Source organism: Rhinopithecus roxellana, chromosome 16 (assembly GCF_007565055.1).
Source record: "Rhinopithecus roxellana isolate Shanxi Qingling chromosome 16, ASM756505v1, whole genome shotgun sequence".
NCBI classification, from domain to species: domain Eukaryota; kingdom Metazoa; phylum Chordata; class Mammalia; order Primates; family Cercopithecidae; genus Rhinopithecus; species Rhinopithecus roxellana.
This window is the reverse complement of record NC_044564.1, coordinates 47555404-47572185: the sequence shown is the minus strand read 5'-3', so window position 1 is coordinate 47572185 and position 16782 is coordinate 47555404. Positions and strand designations below refer to the sequence as shown.

General features: G+C 42.8%; 2 protein-coding genes across 13 annotated transcripts in view; one reads left to right on the top strand and one right to left on the bottom strand.

Annotated features, from left to right (window-relative positions):
• The window catches only part of ABHD17B (abhydrolase domain containing 17B), a 50490-nt gene extending 44463 nt beyond the window's left edge, over positions 1–6027 (bottom strand). Inside the window, exons 1-2 of one of the 7 annotated variants that reach the window (XM_030919775.1) lie at positions 5905–6020; positions 1948–2044 (exon numbers count right to left, since the gene is read on the bottom strand). The gene's annotated coding sequence lies outside the window, so the exon portion shown is untranslated. Of the gene's footprint in view, positions 1–1754; positions 1801–1947; positions 2045–5904 lie in introns of those variants that run through there. The other 6 variants (XM_030919777.1, XM_030919776.1, XM_030919779.1 and 3 more) reach the window with 6 other exon arrangements.
• Positions 6028–6544: 517 nt separating this feature from the next.
• C16H9orf85 (chromosome 16 C9orf85 homolog) overlaps positions 6545–16782 on the top strand; it is a 74463-nt gene continuing 64225 nt past the window's right edge. For all 6 annotated transcript variants that reach the window (XR_004053998.1, XM_030919783.1, XM_030919781.1 and 3 more), the window contains exon 1: positions 6545–7088. Coding sequence is in view for 5 of the 6 variants with exons in the window: in XM_030919783.1 (XP_030775643.1) it covers positions 6987–7088 (102 nt within the window). In the remaining variant the exon portion in view is untranslated. The remainder of the gene's footprint in view (positions 7089–16782) is intronic.

Genomic DNA, 16782 nt, shown 5'->3' with positions numbered 1-16782 from the left:
TTCAGAATAAAGGGCAGTTATTTTGATTAAGTAAATTTAGATCCATGAGCACCTCATTATATAAAAACAGCTCAACATGAATTTAAGATCTAAATGTGAAAACTCTTAAAAGATGCTCTGAAAGAATTTTTATAACCCCAGTATAGAGAAGGCTTTAAAAAGAATAATACATTTGATATTAAAATTAAAAAAAACTTCTAGTCATTAAAAGACAACATATTTAAGTGAAAATGCACGCTAAAGAATGGAAGAAGATTTTTTTTTTTTTGAGATGGAGTCTGGTTCTGTCCCCCAGGATGGAGTGTGGTGGCACGACCTTGGCTCACTGCAACCTCTGCCTCCCGGGTTCAAGCAATTCTCCTGTCTCAGCCTCCTGAGTAGCTGGGATTACAGAAGCCCACCACTACACCCGGTTAATTTTTGGTATTTTTAGTAGAGATGGGGTTTCACCACGTTGACCAGGCTGGAAGATATTTTTAATGCTTACCAAATATTATTACAAAGAATACATTTTAAAAAGATACAAATAAAAACTACAATGAGGTACCATTTCATACGCCCCAGAATGGCAAAAATTAATAAAATATTACTACTAATATTTTTGTACCTTCTAAAATATCTGGAATGCAAACAAGAAGACCCTCTCTCATGCATTATGGACTGGAAGGTGTACTTTGTAGAGAAAACTGACAGTTATCTAATAAAGTTGAAGATATTTATACCCTATGGTCTAGCAATCTACTACCAGATTTATAAACCAGGGCAATCTTTCTCAATGACAGCTTTTGGCTGCTACATTGAATGAGGGGCACTACTAAACACAGGCAAGGAATGCGAGGCACTTTTCTTGCACAAAGAAAGTGCTGCTCAGATTGGGCGCAGTGGCTCACACCTGTAATCCCAGCACTTTTGGGAGGCAGGGGGCGGGGTGCGGTGCCATGGTAGGCAGATCACTTGCGCTCACTTCAAGGCCCGCCTGGCCAACATGGTGAAACCCTCGTCTGTACAAAAAAGATACAAAAATTAGATGGGTGGGGTGGCACATGCCTGTAGTCCCAGCTACTCGGGAGGCCGAGGTGGGAGGATTGTTTGAGTTTGTGGCGGTCGAGGGTTCAGTGGGCAGTGATCATGCCAGTACGCTCCAGCCTGGGTGACAGAGTGAGAATCTGTCGAAAGAAAGGAAGGAAGGAAGGAAGGAAGGAAGGAAGGAAGGAAGGAAGGAATGAAGGAAGGAAGGAGGGAGGGAGGGAGGGAGGGAGGGAGGGAGGGAGGGAGGGAGGGAAGGAAGGGAAAGAGAAAGAAAGAAAGAAAAGAAAGAAAGAAAAGAAAGAAAGAAAGCAAGAAAGCTGCTCCATGCCTCATGACTTGAATATTCTGTTGGACATTCATAGAGGGGAACAGAAAGAGGAAAAAAAACTCACTAATGCCAGATAATTCTAAACAGGATTTAATACCAAGTTTATTTGTATAGTTTTAACAAAGATGAAGATTTGTTATCAGTGCAACCATTGTGTAAAGAGGTAAGATTGCACTTTTATTTCTGTTTAAACTTTTCTGAGGATAGTTTGTCATTTCAGAAAATCATTTTCCACCAATGACAGTCTCAGCATTGGTACTTGAATGGCTAACTCAACATACCTGTCATAATCTGTAGCTGTTGTATTGATGGAGACACCACCCATTGGTACAAAGTGTCTAATTACTACTATTTCTTTTAGCAGCGCTTCTTATATTTCAGTGCGTACATACATCACCTGGGAATCTTGATAAAATACAGCATCTGGCCAGGCACAGTGGCTCATGTCTGTAATCCCAATGTCCTAGTGCTTTGGGATACTGAGGAGGGAGGATCACTTGAGGCCAGGAGTTCAAGATCAGCCTGTGCAATATAGCAAGACCCTGCCTCTGTAAAAAATGTAAAAATTAGCCAGGCGTGATGGTGCATACCTGTAGTCCCAGATACTCAGGAGGCTGAAGTGGGAGGATCCCTTGAGCCCAGGAGTTTGAGGTTACAGTGAGTTGTATGACTCCAGAGATTCTGTCTCTTACATTATTTAAAAACAAAACAAACAAACAAAAAAAAAACAGCATTTGCATCAGTAGGTTAAAGTCTGACACTCTGCATTTCCAACAAGCTCCCAAGTGATTCAGATGTTGCTGGTCCACCATTACACTTGGTAGCTAATCTTGAATGTAGTCTTGAGCTCAAGCATTTACAAAGTGAAACACACATTACTTTATTACAAATTTTTCTTATTTTATTAAGGCCATTGCTTTCTTTAAAGTATGAATATAGATTATTATGAAGTTCATTTTAGGATAGTATTGAAGGAACTATAAAATATTTTCTAAGAACATGGGATATAGTTAGGGTCAAGGACCACTGCCCTAGAAGTCTTACACAACAGATACCTAACATACACAGGAATATTCCTTATAACACTGTTTAATAGCAAACAAGTGGAAACAACAAAAATGACCATCAACAGAAACCTGACATAGTTATATAACACAGCACATACCACCTAACAGTAAAAGTAAATAAACTAGAGCAACCTGAATAAACATAGATAAATCTTGGCCAAGTTGTGTGAAGAAAGCAAGCTAAAGAAAGATATCTGTATTTAAATAGTCTTAAGACAATCAAAATAAAACTATATATATAATGTTCATAGGTAAAGGTACGTAGTTAAGCACAAACGTGGATATAGGAAGGATGCATGTCAACTTTGGGTCACTGGTTACATGTGGGGGGAAAAGGGAATAGCATTTAAGAGAGATACAGCATACCAAGGACACTTTATTATTTTTGTTTTTGTTTGTTCGTTTTCCTCAGAAAGAGTTTTGCTCTTGTTGCCCAGGCTGGAGTGCAATGGTGCGATCTTGGCTCACCACAACTTCTGCCTCCTGGGTTCTAGCGATTCTCCTGCCTCAGCCTCCCGAGTAGCTGGGATTACAGGCATGCGCCACCATGCCTGGCTAATTTTGTATTTTTAGTAGAGACGGGGTTTCTTCATGTTGGTCAGGCTGGTCTCGAACTCCCGACCTCAGGTGATCTGCCCGCCTCGGCCTCCCAAAATGCTGGGATTACAGGTGTGAGCCATCGAGCCCGGCCAGACACTTCGTTTTAATTGGTAGTTTTGTTTAACTGGGTGATGGGTACATGGATATTCATTATATTGTATGGCACCAACATTTATATTGCTATGTTAGTTCTCATTTCACTAGGACAAAACTCTTAGGCATGAAAAGGTGTTTGGAAAACACTGCTCCAAAGCAAAGGATTCAGGACTAGAGAAGACCCAGGTTTAAGCCTCAATTCTACTTCTTACTAATTGCTTAGCTTTAGGCAATTGAAATAATTAACTTATCTGGGCTTTATTTATTTCATCTGTAAAAATTCCACAAATGGCCAGGTGCGGTGGCTCACACCTGTAAACCCAGCACTTTGGGAGGCCAAGGCGGGTGGACCACCTGAGGTCAGGAGTTCAAGACCAGACTGGCCAACGTGGTGAAACCCCGTCTCCACTAAAAATACAAAAATTAGCCGGGTGTGGTGGCGGGTGCCTGTAATCCCAGCTACTCGGGAGGCTAAGGCAGGAGAATCATTTGAATCCAGGAAGCAGAGGTTGCAGAGAGCCAAGATCACGCCATTGCACTCCAGCCTGGGCAACAAGAGCAAAACTCCGTCTCAAAAAAAAAAAGAAAAGCCACAAACTCACTTTCTCTCTCCAACTGGACAGGCAAATGGGGCAATGTATGTGTGAAATTTTAAACAGTAGGAAGGGTAGGAATAATTTTCAGAATTAAGAGCAAAACTTTGGAAAAATTCGAAGTAAAATCTACCAGCAAATAAACCAACCAATAAAATATACTCTATTTTCTTGTCATCACTGCTTCTAAAAATCTTAACACCAATCTTAATATGGAAGAAATTTTAATTCTTAAATAATGGCATAGGGACAGTCATTCTCCCTATCTTTATGCTAACTGTTCATCAAAGGACTGAAATTCACAATATCAAAACAAAATAAGAGCAATGCATTAAAAAGTATTCTCATTTAACGTATATCAACGGTCACATAACCAGAGTAACTGATGCCTATATGGTTCTCACTGACCTTTTTTATAAAGTGAGCAGGTGGCACATTTTATTAGCCCTACATTACAGATGGAGAAAACTTACTCAGATGTGGGATAGCGTGCCTGGAGTTGTAGACCAATTCAGTGAAACTTGGAACAGACACTAATTGCTTAATTCTTCTGTGTTCATTAAGCTACTAAAAACATTATTTTTTCATCATGTTTTTTGGTGATTTTGTTTGTCCCAGGAAACAGAAAATTCTTTGTCAGCAGTCATTTCATAAACATTTCAAAATGGGCAAAGATACTCAAGGAAACAAGCTACTCATCAACTGAAGTACTGCACACTAAGGGACAAAATTAAAACTGCCTAGCCTGCTAAAAATCTAATCCTGTCCTTGCCAATTAACCTTATTAATATAGAGTAGGAGAAAAGAGAGGTCAAAATATAGGTGAAGGTGCCATTCATTTCCTCCTGGATTTCAAATGATATGACAATTACTGCACAACAGAGATTTTTACCTCTGCTGTTCCTTAAGTAACACGACCCCTATTCTCCAAATAAAAACTTTACAACAAGTTGGGCAGTCTCAAATTAGAATACTAGCAATCATGAGAATTTTCAAAATTCTGGCTATCATTAGATGTCACCCAACTGAAATTCATGCTATAAACATATGTAGGGAAACTATGGAAAAAAGTTCATTTCAATGTAAATTTCCCTGTTAATCTAAACAGATTAACATTACAACATGTATCTGACTTTCTACTCCGACTCATGAGGTATTATAGTTTCATATGTTGGCACAAGATCTACAAAGATTTATTAGAGGCATAAAAAAATTCCAATGAATCATCTGTGGATCAAGCACCATATATCACAAAAAGTATTAAGCCAGAACACAGTTCATAAACAGAGAAATTTAAAGGTCACCCTCTCTGTATTCCGTTATTCATCCTTTTGCTTACCAAATCTACCTCACCCTGACTTAAAGCGTCATTTACAGAAAATTCTCTTCTGGCATTGGCAGAAGTCTCACCAAGGATCAAAGATCTGAACTTTTTTTTTTTAAACAAAAACCCCAGGTTAAATACACTCTTTCCTTTACGAAAGACCCCACACAGTACAACCTAATTTGACATAACTTTGTTTCGGGGTTAAAAAGAAATCCCAAACAAAACCTTTAAATTTTCCAATTCAAAAACGATTCCTGATAAGCCTACCTTAAGAGTTCGAAAACAGGTAAGATTAAAGTCCAACCATCTAAAGAAAAAGAACCCTACGACAGCCCCACCTGAATACACAAATCGCCAAGCCCCGTGCAGATTCAATCTAAAATCGCGCCTGACAGAGCTATAAGGACATTCAGGAGAAAGCTTTTAGGCACCCGCGAATCTCTCAGTGCGCCAGGGAGGGGAATGGGAACCTGACCTCATCTTTTCATCCACTGAGAGAAAAGCAAAGGAAATGAAATGGAACCCTTCTCTTCTGTGAGAAGGACCAAAGACCTTCTTAGAGCGTCGGTCGGTCCTCCCTCCCCCGCCCCCTGACTCCGGCAGCTCCACGGACCGCAGGGACTGTCCTACCGCTCCCCTTCACGCAACCACCAGAGAATCTTCTCAAAATCACAGACCCGATCAGGAGTGGCTTCCCCGCCTTTCCCCTGCGCTGAGAGGGATCCTGGTCGCCAACAACAAAGACGCTTCCCGCTCCCCTCCCCCCGCCGGCCCGGGCTCGTCCCTCCCGCGCTGCGGCTCCCGGCCTAGCGCCCCCTCCCCGAGCCGGGCTGCGGCGTCCCCAAGCCCCGAGGCCGCACGCACCTGCACCTGAGCGGCCCGGGCCGAAGCGCCGGGCAGAAGTGGTCGGGAGAGAACCGCAGCAGACGCGCTGTGCTCCACAAGGCGAGATCCGCGCTCCGGGCGCCGTCGGACTCTCTCCGCCTGCAGACGGGCCAGGCAGACGAGCGGGGACCAGGGCTGCAGCCCCCGGCTCCGGGACGAAGAAGGACGGTGGCGCCCGAGGGGCCCCGCTCGCGCTCCCGAGTCTCGCCTCGCGCCGGCCCTGCTCCTCCACAAGAGCTCGCGTTCTGCTGACTAACGGCCCCGGTGCGGGGCGCTGGAGCGGCCGCAGCTGCCGTCGGCTGCTCTCGGGCCTCACGTCCCGCGCGGCCGTGGTCCCAGCCGCCGCCGCCGCCACCGCCTCCCTTTCTGGCACCGCAGACACCACCCAGACCCGGCCAGGTCTTCCTTCTCTTTAATTCTGCTTTCTTTGCTCCTCCTCAGCCTGCCAGGCGCGGGGCTTGCTCCGGTAGCGGGCGGGAGACTGGAGGGGAACCGAGGGAACGAGCAGAATCCTCACTGAGCCAGGAGTTGGCCACTGACTGGAGGAAGGTGCCAAAGCTGACCCCGGCTCCAGCCTGCGAGCGGGCGGGGGGAGAGACGGAGCCCAGCCTCGCCTCATTGCCACCAATCACAGGCCGCCCAGCAGGGTCGGAGGCGCTCTGGGCTCCAGGAGAGGCTGAGCTCGCTCGGCAGGAGGCGGGGATTGCGGAAAAGAAGAACCAATAGGAGCAAAGGTTCCCCTCCCCTTTGCCTTGATGGACTACCACATTCGGGCCAATGGGGTAATTTCGAAGAAAGCGGGACTTGAGAAAGAGGCTGCGCGAAGCAGGAGGGGGTCCGGGCTGCGCCGCGTGGAGTGGCCTGGCCTAACAGCAGGGAGGGCAGAGCTATGCTCTTTGACCTCCCAGAAGAGTCACGTGGGCCGACCCGGAGCCGGGGCGGAAAGGGTGCATTAGTTTCTTCCGGGTCATTGACAGAAGCGTCAATTCCTGGGAGTAGTTCGCTGGTTTTCCCTTCATCGTTTTGCCTGCTCACGGCGAGGGGTGGCTTTGATTTCGGCGATGAGCTCCCAGAAAGGCAACGTGGCTCGTTCCAGACCTCAGAAGCACCAGAATACGTTTAGCTTCAAAAATGACAAGTTCGATAAGAGTGTGCAGACCAAGGTAGGAACCTGCCTGTTGCACCGTCTCTGACTCCAGGAAGGAATGGTTCACTGGAGAGGGGAGAGAGGAAATGAGAGGAGTCGACTGGGGCGAGTGTGGACCGCAGCCCAGAGTTAGTCTTGGCTGCAGCGCAACTCTTTATAAAATGTTATTCTCACGCCCTTTCTTTGACCTGGACATGTTGTCTCCTGGTAAATATTTGATGGTCAGCACACTTAACTAATTGCACAGAGTGAACAGGACCCTAATCAAATCTAAGGTGCAAATGGGGCAGTTACGTCTTTCAACGTTCCCATCTGGATCACATTAGCAGAGGGAAACGAGGATTGTGGCATGAGTGTCTCTCTCAAACTTTACACCAAGTTTATTCAGCTACGATTTTTTTTTCCAAAAACCCCAAGCCCACAGGGGAAATGTGAATGATTAAGTGGTCTTAGGCTGTTCTCACTAGTATAGAGGGAAATTTCTGTTTTGTAACAATTGTTTTGAAGATAAAAATATTTGGTTAATGTAAAAATACTTGTTTTGCTGTTTAGCAGGACTTCTGTAAACTGGAAAAAATTCAGACTAGATAGCCAGAGGACTTGGGTTGTATATAAGTACTAATTTGCAGGCTGGGTGTCGTGGGTTAAAGTGCTGTAATCCCACACTTTGGGAGACCCAGGCGGGTGGATCACCTGAGGTCAGGAGTTTGACACCAACCTGGCCAACATGGCAAAACCCCGTCTCTACTAAAAATACAAAAACTGGCTGGGCGTGGTGGCGGGCGCCTGTAATCTCAGCACTTTGGGAGGCCGAGGTGGTGGGCGGATCACCTGAGATCAGGAGTTCGAGAACAACCTGGCCAACATGGCGAAACCCCGAATCTACTAAAAATACAAAAATTTGCCGGGCGCCGGTAATCCCAGCTACTTAGGAGGCTGAGGCAGGAGAATCGCTTGAACCCTGGAGGCGGTGGTTGCAGTGAGCTGAGATCACATCACTGTACTCCTGGGCGACAGAGCGAGACTCCGTCTCAAAAAACAAAAACAACTACTAATTTGCTGTTTGCTGTGAATCTCTCTCCCTGTCTCCATGGCTGTATGGAGAGAAAATCATTGACGACAGGGGCATATTAGGGACCAGCATCACTCAGGTAAACCTAATATTCACATAGGTTATGAAGCTCAAATTTACTAGGTGTGTGGCTTGAGTGAGTTATATAATATTTAGTTTATCTGAGCCTTACTTTGGTCTCAAATGACAAAGCTGTCAGGATTGTTGGGAGGCTAAACTATGTGATATGCATAAATGGCCTAGGTCATAGTAAGTGTTCAATAAGTGATTAATTTCCCAACATTGATTGGGAAAGCAAAGTAATCTGTTTTTGGTAACCTGTGGTCTCCTTTCTTTTCCTTTCCTCTTTCTTTCTTTGCTTATTCTACAAATATTTAATAAGCACCTTCCCTGTGCAAGGCCCTGTGTTCATAGGTATACTGTGTTCGAAAGAGCTGACTCTGCCTTCACGGAGCTTATAGTTTCTAGGTGATATGGGCAAAAAGTAAGCAGAGAGATAAATAAATACCAATTATAAATATTGGTGAAGGGCAACACAGGTCAGTAAGGGAGAATAAGAAAGAATATTTTAAATTGAGTGCTCTCCTTTCCCCCACTTGGGTTGAGAGGTTTTTGAGAATGAAAACCTGAAGCAACATTTGAGAAGACTTTCCCAAGTTTGCTCCTATTATCAATAGGTACACCCGAATAAAAATAAAAAGCTGCACTATTCCAAATAGATGTCTGCCTCTTTTGTATTCTTACTATAAGGCTGTGCACAAACATTTGCTTTTGATTGTTTTTCATGACTGTTTTCGTAAAAAGCAGTTTTAACTATAGTGTAGCTATTCCTAGGCTTCTCCTACTTGTACTTTTCATTGTGCATTTTGTTGGTGTTATCTAATCACTATGTCATTCTCGTCCTGAATGTTTTCCTGGGTCTCAGGTTCAGTCACTAAGTTGCAATTGACCATTTTTATCTTTTTATCTTTAATTCCTTTCTCTCTTTTAAGTTATGAAAAAGTCTCATTTGTTAATCAGGAGGACGACCAGGCCACTTTGTTATTGAAGGTTCTGACAAAAACAACACAAAATATTTTACTGAGGAAAAATCATTAGGTTGACTGTTCGTCTGTGTAATGAATAGCTAATAATTGTCTGTAATCATAACAGATTCTTGCATCTGCTATGAGTAGCCGTCTAAAGCCAAGACTTGGTCAGAAGCATCTGACCCCAACTTCGTGCCTATTCTTTACACTGCAAAGCTATTTGATTTGGTGACATCTAACAAAGGAGTGATAAAAAATGTCCGTTCTCTGTAACTCCCCATAAAGCAAGCTTGTCCAACACATGGCGCAGGGCGGCTTTGAATGCAACCCAACACAAGTTCGTAAACTTTCTTAAAACATTACGAGTTTGTTGTTTTTTTGTTTGTTTGTTTGTTTGTTTGTTTGTTTGTTTTAGAGCTCATCAGTTGTCATTAGTGTTAGTGTATTTTATGTGTGGCCCAAGACAGTTCTTCCAGTGTGGCCCAGAGAAGCCAAAAGATTGGACACCCCTACCTTAAAGGATTGTAGTAACAATTGACTGCTTGTATTAAATACTTTATGATTTGGTAAGGGTCCTACATGATAGTTTTCCTTTTCCTTCTCTGCCAAGCAGTTTGTTAGGACTTCAGTGCAATTAGAAGTTGGATAATTACAGATGTTGTATTGGAAGTTTATATAGGTAAAGCACTCATTCTCAAAAGGACACAAATGATAGCTTTCTTCATATACTTGAATATACTCTAGAAAAGGAGAGTAGGCCGGGCGCGGTGGCTCAAGCCTGTAATCCCAGCACTTTGGGAGGCCGAGACGGGCGGATCACGAGGTCAGGAGATCGAGACCATCCTGGCTAACACGGTGAAACCCCGTCTCTACTAAAAAACACAAAAAACTAGCCGGGCGAGGTGGCGGACGCCTGTAGTCCCAGCTACTCGGAGGCTGAGGCAGGAGAATGGCATAAACCCGGGAGGCGGAGCTTGCAGTGAGCTGAGAACCGGCCACTGCACTCCAGCCCGGGCAACAGAGCGAGACTCCGTCTCAAAAAAAAAAAAAAAAAAAAAAAAAAAAAAAAAAAAAAAAAGAAAAGGAGAGTATATTCAAGTTTTGTGCCATTCCAAATGGCCAAACTTGGACCAGGGAGTCAAAGTAACAAAAATAGGTTTCAGCTCAATATGAGGAATTGTCTAACAGTGAAGGGGCTTGCGTCAGGATTTGTAACCTCCTCTTCCCTGGGATTATTTAAAAGGGTCCCTATGGCCATTGGTCAGTAGTACCCTCAAATGACTTACGGAGATTGGGAGTGTCAGCAGTGGGAATAGGTTTAAATCTTTTCAGTCATTTAGTACTAAGATGTTGAGCGGATCAAGGCAGCCTTCTTTCCTGTCCTGGAGAGGCAGTAATGTCCAACGAAAACAGCATTGGACTAAGAGAAAAGAGCCATTCCTTAGCCCCAGTTCTGTCATTTGTTTTGCTTGGTGATGTCAGGCAATTTACCTATAGCTTTTCATCTATGATACTGGGTTAGTACTGTCTCTTGTCTTACCTTCCTCTCAGGATTGCTACAGGGATCATTACAAAAATTATTATTATTATTATTATTTTATTTATTTGTTTATTTTGAGACATAGTCTCACTCTCTCGCCCAGGCTGGAGTGCAGTGGCGTGATCTCGGATCACTGCAACCTCCACCTCCCAGGTTCAAGTGATTCTCCTGCCTCAGCCTCCTGAGTAGCTGGGATTTCAGGGGCGCACCACCATGCCTGGCTAATTTTTGTATTTTTAGTAGAGACGGGGTTTCACTATCTTGGCCAGGCTGGTCTCGAACTCCTGACCTCAAGCAATCCACCAGCCTTGGCCTCCCAAAGTGCTGGGATTACAGGCGTGAGCCACCGTACCTGGCTACAAAAATATTTTTTAAGAAATAGGGATAAAAATATGAACTAAGAATAAAGCCTGTAATAATTTATGTGGACCTGCAGTTGATCAAAGCCTTAAAAAATTGATTAGAAAAGAAATGCATACTTGTTGAAGAATACTGAAACAATAGAGAAATATATAAGGTACTGTATAAAAGTGAAAGTCTGTTCCCAGTTTTAGTCCTGTTCAGATGTAGTCACTGTTAACATTTTGATGTGTACATTTCCAGACATCTGTGTATGATACAGTGCGTATGTAATAAAATACATGTTTTTCCTTCTCATTCAGTAAAGTGGATGTATCAGAACAGAAAGATTAAGCTCATTTTTAAAATGGCTGTGTAATATTATACAGCACAAATGTGGATTAGCTTATGTAAGTAGTTTCCTATTAATAAACATTTGAGTTGTTTTCAGTTTTGCACTATGCCAAAAAGCCTGCAGTGCAATTCTGGTATTCATGTCTTTATTCCACATCTGTTATCTAGTACCAAACATTGTGCTAGATATTGGAGGTATAGGGTTGAGCAAAATATACAGTCACAGTCTGAATTGAAGCTTGTGATTTGGTGGGAGAAGTGACAGGCATTAATCAAAAGTAACCCTAAGATAGATTCAAAATGATCCCATTTTACATATTGGGAAATTAGGGCTTAGAGGTGAATGACACGCCCAGAGTTAGGTAATTAGCACATGCCTCTTCATTGGTTGGATGGGGTCTGTGGGAGGACAATTCAAAGGGCAAGTAAATCAAAAGCCCTCCGTGTGTATGTGTGATTTTAAAATATACATACTGTATTTTTGGGTGTAATAGAAGCAGTGTGACACCAGATTAGGGTCAGAACAGAATGAGTGCTGTTTATTGCCACCGATCCTAAACATTGCCTGTTTGAAATGTTCTAGGGAGAGTCTCTTCTCATAAGGTGTGGCCCGTGGAGTATCACATGCCAAAGATGTGGGCTGGTTGGGGTGGATCTCATCTCATCAGCCTGGGCTCTGTAGCAGAGGCTCCTTTTGCTGACTTACTGTGAAAGTAGATAGTAATTTAGTCCATTTTGGCTGGGCGCGGTGGCTCAAGCCTGTAATCCCAGCACTTTGGGAGGCCGAGATGGGCGGATCATGAGGTCAGGAGATCTAGACCATCCTGGCTAATACGGTGAAACCCCGTCTCTACTAAAAAAAATACAAAAAATTAGCCCGGCGAGGTGGCGGGCGCCTGTAGTCCCAGCTACTCCGGAGGCTGAGGCAGGAGAATGGCGTGAACCCGGGAGGCGGAGCTTGCAGTGAGCTGAGATCCGGCCACTGCACTCCAGCCTGGGCGACAGAGCGAGACTCCGTCTCAAAAAAAAAAAAAAAAAAAAAAAGTAATTTAGTCCATTTTCTTGGCTCCTGATTTAGGCAGAAAGCTGTCAAGTTTAAGATTAGTTATGATTGCATTTATACAGCAGAACAGGATTCTGTGTTTACATACACCTTTATTCACAGTTGTCAAAAATGGGGAAAACCTCCAAATATCTATCAACAGAATATATGTAAGCAGATTGTGGCAGATGCATACAGTGGAATACTACTCTGCTATTTTAAAAAAAAGAACCACTGATATAAGCAAAGCAGATGAATCTTGGAAACATTAATGTGGAGAGAAAGAAACCAGATACAAAAGAGCATATTATGTGATTCCATCTATAGAGACTAGAAAGGCACAAGAAAACTTTCTGGAGTGGCGAGAGCGGTGAAGATTATAAGAGTAAATATATTGAAACTCATTAAATTGTACGTTTAAGGCCTGTGCATGACATTGATGTAAATTTTACCTCAGTCAAAAATAAGCCAAAACAAACAAACAAGAAGGCTGGGTGCAGTGGCTCATGACTGTAATCCCAGCACTTTGGGAGGCCAAAGCAGGCAGATCACTTGAGGTCAGGAGTTTGCAATCAGCTTGGCCAACATGGTAAAACCCCATCTCTACCAAAAATACAAAAATTACGCCACTGGACGTGATGGTGGGCACCTGTAATCCCAGCTATTTGGGAGGCTGAGGCAGCAGAATCATTTGAACCCCGGAGGCAGAGGTTGCAGTGAGCTGAGATCACGCCACTACACTCCAGCCTGGGCCACAGTAGGGGGAAAAAATAGGTATTACAGCCAAAGGACTGATGTACCACCTACATGTTTTAAAGTTCTGTTTTTGTTTGCTTGCCTTTTGTTTTGGGAAAGTTGAAGGAACACTAATTATATTAGTCCTATTTTAAAAGACAACTATTTTATTCTCCAGAAATAAAACAAAAACAAGTTAACATTCTAACAGATATTGAGTATCTTAGCTAACCACAAGTCACAATAATTCTAATTGTCTTTTCATCTTTACCTTTTTGTAAGTCTTTATCTGCAAACTCTAGTCATGACGCTTGAGTTTGTCTCTCTGTGGAGCAGGGGTCACCAACCCCCACATCGGTCCATGGCCCGTTAGGAACTGGGCCACACAGCGGGAGTTGAAGTGCAGGTGAGTGAGTGAAGCTTCATCTGTATTTACAGCCACTCCCCATCACTCACATTACCACCTGAGTTCTGCCTCCTGTCAGATCAGCTCTGGCATTAGATTCTCATAGGAGTGTGAACCCTATTGTGAACTGCACATGGGAGGGATTTAGGCCGTGTGCTCGTTATGAGAATCTGATGCCTGATGATCCGTCACTGTTTCCCATCACCCCCAGATGGGACCATCTAGTTGCAGGAAAACAAGCTTAGGGCTCCCGTTGATTCTACGTTATGGTGAGTTGCATAATTATTTCATTATATATTACAATGTAATAATAATAGAAATAAAGTGTACAATAAATGTGATGCACTTGAATCATCCCAAAGCCACCCTGATCCCCCACCCCCACCCTGGTCCATGAAAAAATTGTCTTCCACGAAACCCGTTTCTGATGCCAAAAAGGTTGGGGACTGCTGCCGTTGAGTAAAGATGATCATTACAAAGTAGATTTTTGTATATAAGGTACTGAGCCTGGATACTGATTTTTTTCTAGTTTCAGTTAAAGTTGTAATCCTCATTTAATGGGTTGTGATGCCTGACACTGTAAAATGAATGAGTAAATTTTGCTGTGGGAAAAACCTTTCCTGTACTATTTGTCCAGGTAGCTTGGTATCAGCTCTTAAGGTCTTTGTCCTGTCTCCCCCTGCCCAGAGATGTTGAGCTTTAAAGAATAGTTCCAGATTGGTTCATGTGATCCCTGGTGTGAGTAATTTTAGTGTGAGTGGTGAAGTGCCAGTCATGGGAATAAATGTTATTTCTCAGCCAATGGGTATCAGCAATTAAGGGTAGCCATGAAGTGGGTAGCCACTGAGCAAAGCAGTTGGCCAGACATAGAATCTACCATAGATCTGATTTGACCATCTCTGACATTCTATAGATCATTCTGGTGTTATAGAGGTCACCCTCTTTTATCTTTCTCCAAATTGGGAAATATTCTTTGATATGTTTCCCAGTGCTATTCAGTGAGTTTATGTTCAATGTATTCCCTCTTCAGTTGATTTGTTTTAAATTTAACATATTTTTTAAGTGACAAGACAATTTGTGGTGTGCTAGGCATTATGATATTTATAATATTACACCTAGTAGTGCTAGTGAAGGTCTTTACTTTTCCTTTGTGCCTTTTTCAATGCTTTGAAGAACTGTAATCCATACTATTGTTTACCTTTTATTTTCTCTTCTCTCTTTCACACAACGTAATTTCATCTATGTTGGGGATATTCCATATGCTTAGATTACCAAGTTGCTTCTGCTTGAAGCTAATAAAGCATGTTTCTTTTTTTTTTTTTTTTTTTGAGACGGAGTCTCACTCTGTTGCCAGGCTGGAGTGCAGTGGCACAATCTTGGCTCACTGCATTCTCCACCTCCCGGGTTCAAGCACTTCTCCTGCGTCAGCCTCCTGAGTAGCTGGGATTACAGGTGTACATCACCACACCCAGCTAATTTTTGTAGTTTTAGTAGAGACGAGATTTTACCATGTTGGCCAGGACCGTCTCAATCTCTTGACCCCATGATCTGCCTGCCTTGGCCTCCCAAAGTGTTGGGATTACAGGCGTGAGCCACCACGCCCAGCCTAAAGCATGTTTCTTAATGTTGAAGCCTGATACAATATAATTTTTTGTGTGCATTAATTATGTATTTTAGGTACTTAATTTTATGTCTAATACATGACAGCTGAAATTAACTTGTCTTGATTTGCTCTACTATGGGGAATAGTACTATACTTAACTGTTTTTAGGGAATAGTACTATACTTACCGTTGGATTATTTATGAAATTTTATAATTGTATTGCCAATACTTGTTTCTACATAAATTCACGGTTAGAAACAGTATTCTCAGAATTCTTCATTCAGGTAAATTCATTCATCTGAAAGAAAGTTGTATTTAATATGAATTCATCCCCATATGGGCCGTTTTCCTTTTAGAGAAATACTATAGGAGGGAGGGGCATAGTTAGACACAAAACCCTGGGGTTGAGAGTGTGGCATTTGTTATTTTAAGCCTCAGGACTCTCCACACCTGCAAAAGTGTCACTGTGAGGTCACAGGCAGGTATACAGTGAATCCTGTATGTCCTCAGAACACCCCGGCTGCCAGCTCACTTCTACCTCAATGACTGGTGCTGTTTTTCACATCTTGACTTTTGTGAAAGGAAGAAATGAAATGAGGAGGGGATAAAGGAATAGCTGACATGCCTAAGATTCCTTTCTTAGATTTTTCTTATCACTCCAGACCAAATAGCACTTAAATATATTGAATGAGTAAAACAACAATAAAATTCTAAGCCCCTCAACCAACTTAATGGACCCCCCTTTCAACTAAGGGGACCTCAAAGAAACTTGGAAAATTAATTCAGGCCATGATGGGAAGAGGGGAAGGGGTCAAGACATGATTCATTATACCCTTCTCCATGTGGAGTCTAGATACAACTGACCAGCAGTAACATTAAAATAGAGATCTTAAGACTAACAAAACAGACTCTGTAGTAATAAGATACCAACTTCCAACCTGACTCTAGTATAGTATCACATGACAGATAGCAGACCCTGAAGGAAATAAAAGTATTTTTCCCCAAAATATATTTCTTTTGACATATTTGAAATAGCCCTGCAAAGCTGTGTTTTGTGGGGTGAAATCTGCATTCTGTAGAGAATCTCCATCCCTTAGGAGAGGCTGACACCTTTTAAGGTCTGTTAAGAGACATTCACTGGCTATTCTCTCTGAAGCCTGCTACTTGGAGGCTTCATCTACGTGACAAGAACGTTGACTTCCACACCTACCTGACCTAAAGGCAAGCATTTCTTTATGCTGTATTCAACTGTTGAGGCAGAGCTGAACTCTTTCAACCAATTGCCAGTCAGGAAATCTTTGAATCCACCTATGATCTGGAAGCCTCCCCCATCTCCCTTCCCTACAAGATGTCCTCCCTTTTCAGGCTAAATCAATGTATATATTACATACAGAGATTTATGTGTTAGCCTGTAACTTCTGTCTTTCTAAAATGTACAAAACCAAACTGTATCCCAACCATCTTGGGTACATGTTCCCAGGACTTCCTGAGACTGTATCATGGGCCATGGTCTTTAACCTTGGCCAAATAAACCTCTAAATTGATTGAGACCTGTCTCAAATTATTTTTGGTTTACAAATGCAGTAAATAA